Here is a 5,944-nt window from a genome sequence, read left to right as displayed (position 1 = left end):
ATCTGAACGGCAAAATAACTGCCACTTGTGGACCCCATCAGATCATAGATCAATCGTGTTCTAGTCTTCCAGAATCTCTGAAGCTTATCCTGCACTACAACGATATTTAATCAACGGGCGCCCATAGACGTGGCAGACCGGCGACAGCCGGTAATCGTAACTGACTACTGAGCCCGCAACCTGTCGATCAGGTCGCCTGACTGAGCTATCTCTTGCGCAGAGGATTTGCATATAAATTTGGCCGTCAAGCGGTTGCTTTTCGCGTTCTTGTCCATCTCCCCACTGGAATCGCCGGATACGTCGCCGGAGATATTCCATTTGCCTTTCTCTAACACCGGAGAGAACTGCGGCAGTCTTTTGAAGGTAATTTTTCTAGATATCGCGGGAGTTGTAGCATTTTTATTTTCGGATCAAGTTATTGGATTTTCATCTGGGATGTGCGTGAGCAGACTTGATTTTTTTGGTTTATAGCCTGTATTTGTTGACGATCGTGGTTTTGGTGATTGGTCATGTGTACGAGGGGATGGTTTGGGGATCGGGGGAATTGGACGGGTTGGAGTCGGTGAGTTGTGGATTTGTTTAGTATTTATTATGATTTTAGGGTTTTAGTTCTTGGATTTTTTATTTTTTTGTGGTTTGTTTCGATGTGATTGAGGAACGGTGACTTTATCGTGTTGATTTTGTTGGTTGCTGTGGATGAAATTGTGAGATATTTGGTGTCAAACTAGAAATTTCAATTACGCTGGTTGTTATGATGGTATTAAGATATTCAAATCGTATCTAGTTTTTGAGAATTTTGATTGAGTTCCACTTTCATCGAAGTGATTGAAGTTCTCTGGTGGCAGTAGTTTGTAGCCATTTGCTGGGTTTTTTTATGCTTAACTAATACGTACTTGTAGGTTTTTTCAGAATTTTTCTTTGATATGCTTCAATATGATAACACAGCTTCGTGTAGAATTACATTCCTCTTTTGGCCTTTGTTTGTTAATTATTTAATTTTTTGATTGAGGTATTTCTAAAAAGATACTAATGATACACCATTTGATTTATGAAACTAAAGGATATTAGTTGAGACTGCTTGTATCGACTGAGCTTTCACATAAAATTGGATGTCTTGGCATTCATAATTTTGACATATTCTCTCTCTCTCTTCCCCCTCCCTCCTACCTGATTAAATAAGTAGAACTCATTAAAACATGGGAGAGTTTTTATTTTTTCTACATGCAAGAACAGTCTAAAGTAATCCACTGTCTTAAGTAGTTTTTTTTATGCTAATGAATTTTGAAGTCATCGTGTATTATCATGTCTGGAGTAGTCTGTTAACTTCTTTTATGCTACATCAGAACTTGTATGTTGTCCCTAGTTCTAGATCACCGTGGAAAACATCTTCTAACCTGACATTGGGTATTCACAAAGTCTCAGACATTGGTGACATGTGAGGTTCAATCTAATGTTGTGGCTCTGGACCAACCTTTGAACAACTGATTTGGATGTTTCTGGTGGTGGTTCAATTGGCTCGAGCAAGTAATCAGGATAGCAGGATATAGTACGGGGTTTTGTCTTGAGCACTCAATCCAAGATAACTTGCCTGATATGAGTCAGCATGGTTAAGATCTTAGATGAGTCAGAGCTCTTTTCTCATCCTGGGATCCCCGGAATCCAGAGATAACTCTCTTGAGATGTCACACATCTACTCCCTATGAAGCAATACCATGTTTGTAATATATAATAAATTAAGTATATATTATGCTATTCAAAAAATTATCAGTTCATTTGGCATTCTAAAATTTCATATTTCCATGTTATTAAGCAGTCAAGTGTCAATATGGTGACTGGATGTGCTATTTAAATTCAAATATATATATATATATATATATATATATATGTTTTTTTTTTTAGCCCAAACTCTTCCCAATTCTATTTTTGAATTTTGATAGAAGGTAAGCTTGCTTAACCTAACTGGATTAGCACCAGTTGAAGTGATTAAGAACCTGTAGGTAACATCCCCCTCCCACTCTTCTCTTTTCCCCTCTCCTCCCTTTATAGAGTTCATTCAGGTTGGACAAACCAGTCTAGTCCAGCTCTTAAATGTTTGTGTAAATGGAAACATCACATGTCATATATATATAATTTTTTTTTTTTTTTTTTTTTGAGCCCATACTCTTCCCAATTCTATTTTTGAATTTTGATAGAAGGTGAGCTTGTTTAACCCAACTGGATTAGCACCAGTTGAAGTGATTAAGAACCTGTAGGTAACATCCCCCTCCACTCTTCTCTTTTCCCCTCTCCTCCCTTTATAGAGTTCATTCAGGTTGGACAAACCAGTCTAGTCCAGCTCTTAAATGTTTGTTTAAATGGAAACATCACATGTCCAATGGATGTGGTTTTTATGTCATGACCAATCCCCTCCACCATATGGACAGAGGGGATTATTTTTCCAAGCTGCTTCAAATGCTATGGCAAACAGTGATGTTTACTACTACATAATATTTGTTCATGTATAGAAGGAATAGATTTCTAGGTGAATATTCAGTTTCCTAGATGAACTAGACATCTGCATCAAATTCAATGTCATACAGTGACGTTAACAACTGTGTAATATTTGTTCATGTATAGCTGGAAAACCTGATTTCTAGGTGTATACCTGTTTCCCTAAATGAACTGGATATCTGCATCCAGTAATTTTCCTACTCTGTGCATTTTGGTAGTTTTGGTTATTGGTGAAATAGCAAATGTGTTAGATAAGAAAGGAGGAGACTTCTGATGGCTAACCCTAGCTTAGCTGGTACAACACTCCGATGTTGATGTTGTGATAGTACTGCTATTTTTTTCTGATCTTTGGAATGATTCCTTTTCTACGTGTTTGAGTTTGAAAGATAAGATTTATTATTGTATTTGTATTTGTTAATTTGTCCTATCTGGTTTTGATTTAAATTCTGAGGGTCTTATCCAAAAGAATTTGCTTTTGGCAACTCAACATTTTTTTTCTTTTTATTTTTCGGTGCAGATATTTTCATTTGGTCATGCTGAAGTTCTGTTCCTTTACCTACTTTCAATTATAGTTCACTAATTATAGACTGAAAACAAATTAGTGATTGTTAGGTAGCAGCATTCACTGTATTTAGGTTCATGATGCCTTCATATCACCTGAAATTTTATTGTTTGAGGAGGTCAGATTGATGAAGTACTTCTGTGGTTTCCATTTCGTGTGCTTTGTGTTTTATCTGCATTTAGGATTTACCTTTTTTTCATATTCATCTATATGCAGCACTTGATCTGTGCAAATGGCAGATGAGAATAATGATAGAGAGGAATGTTCTGCTCGTGGAAATGAGTGGGAAGTAGTGTCACTGACAGCATCTACGTATGCTGCTGCTCCTGGTGCTAGGGAGATTGAACTGGAGGTTGCTGATAAGGAACTCAGTGAAGTTGAGGAATCGGCTCGTGCCATGTTCTTGTCGGGACATTTTGTATTTCCTCCTAACGAGCATGAGAACCTACCAGTTGAACCTGATATTGGTGAGATCCACAATGAACCTGCAGGTGAAGAAAGCACGCATCCCACCCAGGTCTGTGGTGCAGAGCCACACATGGAGGGGGATAGACCTGCAAAAAGTGATGAAGATTGGAACATTAAAGGATTGACAGAAACAGATGAAGTTCATGGAGTCCAGTTCTTTGTTGACAAGTGTACGAGTGTACCTACGCAGGGCACAGATTTTGAGGAAGGAAAGGTCCTACAAGGGCTTAGTTTAGTTTCTGAAGAGGAGAGTATGTACAGTGCGGCTCAATTCCGATCTTTTCATGATGAAGCAGAGAGCAGTGTCTTATCAGATCCTGATGAACAGTCTGAGCAGAATATAGATTCCCTTTCTCATTTATCAATATCTCCCAACTCAAAAAAGGAAAATCAAGGTGGAGAGCCTGATCTCCCATATCAGGCATGGTGGAAGAGGCATATAACAACATTGTATTCTCACGCAAAGGAGACCAATGCACTCTGGTCTGTTGTCGTAGCTGCTGCTTTAATGGGGCTTGTAATTCTTGGACAGAGGTGGCAGCAGGAAAAATGGCAGCTTCAGCAGCTGAGGTGGCAAGTTGGGTTTCATGATGAGGTATACACACATTTAATATTTCGATTGTTATTCTTTTCCTATTATTGCTTTTATGCGTCTTTTCTGTTTTCTGAAGGTCTCGTTTTTGCTGAGAACTCAAGATTGCTATTGAGAAGGATGTGTTGCTAGTGTTTTGGTTGCTGTGTCTGATTCATGACATTGATAATTTAAAAAAAAAAAAGAGTCTTAGCTGAAAAGTTCAGTACATTGCTTTTAAAAATGGTTAGAAACGGTTCCTTGAAGAATCTCTTTTTTCTTTCACTTTTGTCCAGAATACTGCAAGTTGATTTAGCGCCCGATACCATCAGTTGGTAGCAGTGAAAAAGGTTGTGATTGTAGAAATTGCTATTTGTTCTCTCAATAACATAAAAGGTGGCAATTTTGTAGAACATGAACCGAATTCTGGGCCCAATATCAAGGTTCAAGGATGTTCTTGTCGGCGGCCAGCGGCGAAGTCCAGTTGTTCGTGGGAGTCTTGCAGCTGAGCGTTGAGGTGATGAATGATTAACAAGGCACCGGTCCTTTGGCTGGCAGCGTTGAGATGATGACGAAACTACAGGTTAGAGAGAAGAAAGCTTATGTGAAATTATGTAATATTCAGTTCTTTTATGAGACACTACACAACCTGGTTTTTCATACTGATTGGTATTGTAGAGTGGGCGAATGTCATGTTTGCTGATTATTGTTGAATGTCATGTTTGCCGAATCCCAGAGCAGGGAGCTACGTAGGGCTATGTATATGGTCAATATATACCGTTAGGTTATTCTATTTGAATATGCCATTCTTTAAAACCAAGGTAGGATTAGAGGGGGAATTCTTGTTCGGATGAAATAGATGGGGATTGACGTAATTCTTATTCTGGTCAATTTAAGGATAATTTGATAGTACATGAAGGGCTGCCATGTATGTCTTAGTTTGTACTAATGTAGTGCTTCTGGTTAAAAACTGTAATTGAAGTGTTTCAAGTGCTTTCAATGAAAGAAGAAAAATAAGATAGTATTTGATGTAAAGTACTTGGTGAAAATAACTCAAAACCTGTTAGTATTTGATGTAAAGTGTATTGGAAAGTATTTTTTTGTTATACTTAAACAAATAATATATCTAAGCTAAAACCTTAAAAAACATGGTTATTTTTATTTAGTAATTTAATATAATATTAAAATATATTAACATAATAAATAATTAAGTAGGGTATTTTATTAATAAATTAAGATATATAGTAGTTTAGTCTAAATTAATATAATAATTATGAGTTAAAAATTAAATTATTAATTTGATTAATTATAAAATATGGAATACTCAAACAAAAATGTTTACTCTACTTGATCAAATTCTTAGTTTAACAATATCTTAATTATCGTTCTTAAATTAGTAATTTAATATATTATTAATAATAATTAATAAATAAATAAATATGATATTTTTATTAGTAACACAAGATAGATTTATGAATAGTATAAATTTAAAATATAATGATTAAGTAAAATAAAATTATTAGTTTAATTAATTATAACAAACAAAGACTTTGATAGAGGGAAGAGGGTTTAGACATTGAGAGGGGGTAGAAAGGGTTTGTCGGTGAGAATGGGAAGAAAGAGAAGAGCTAAGACAACGAGAGAAGACAACACGGTGAGATTGTGAGCCTGTAGAGAACAAGAAACGAGAGAGAGGGGGATGCAAAGAGAGTCGAACAAGCGAGTGAAAAGTGAATCAACTGGGTTTAGGGTCGGAATTCCCTTTTACTTGTTTTACATTGGAGAGAGTGAGAGTGAATAAAGCGAGAAACGAGTGAGAGAGGGATGCAGAGAAAGTTGAACAAGCAAGTGAA

General features: G+C 36.5%; 1 protein-coding gene across 1 annotated transcript; it reads left to right on the top strand.

The window, feature by feature from the left end:
- The first annotated feature begins 255 nt into the window (after positions 1-255).
- LOC137939120 (ATG8-interacting protein 1-like) lies at positions 256-4,890 on the top strand. Its single transcript, XM_068784314.1, has 3 exons — positions 256-363; positions 3,269-4,115; positions 4,503-4,890. The coding sequence occupies exons 2-3, from the start codon at positions 3,285-3,287 to the stop codon at positions 4,605-4,607; spliced, it is 936 nt and encodes a 311-aa protein (XP_068640415.1). The 5' UTR covers positions 256-363; positions 3,269-3,284; the 3' UTR covers positions 4,608-4,890.
- The last annotated feature ends 1,054 nt before the right edge of the window (positions 4,891-5,944 follow it).

The sequence above is a fragment of the Aristolochia californica genome, unplaced genomic scaffold (assembly GCF_029961685.1).
Source record: "Aristolochia californica isolate CCGP_79_NKW_82.1479 unplaced genomic scaffold, dmAriCali1.0.hap1 SCAF_8, whole genome shotgun sequence".
NCBI classification, from domain to species: domain Eukaryota; kingdom Viridiplantae; phylum Streptophyta; class Magnoliopsida; order Piperales; family Aristolochiaceae; genus Aristolochia; species Aristolochia californica.
Note: the sequence above shows the minus strand (reverse complement) of the source record. Positions and strands in the feature narration are given on the sequence as shown.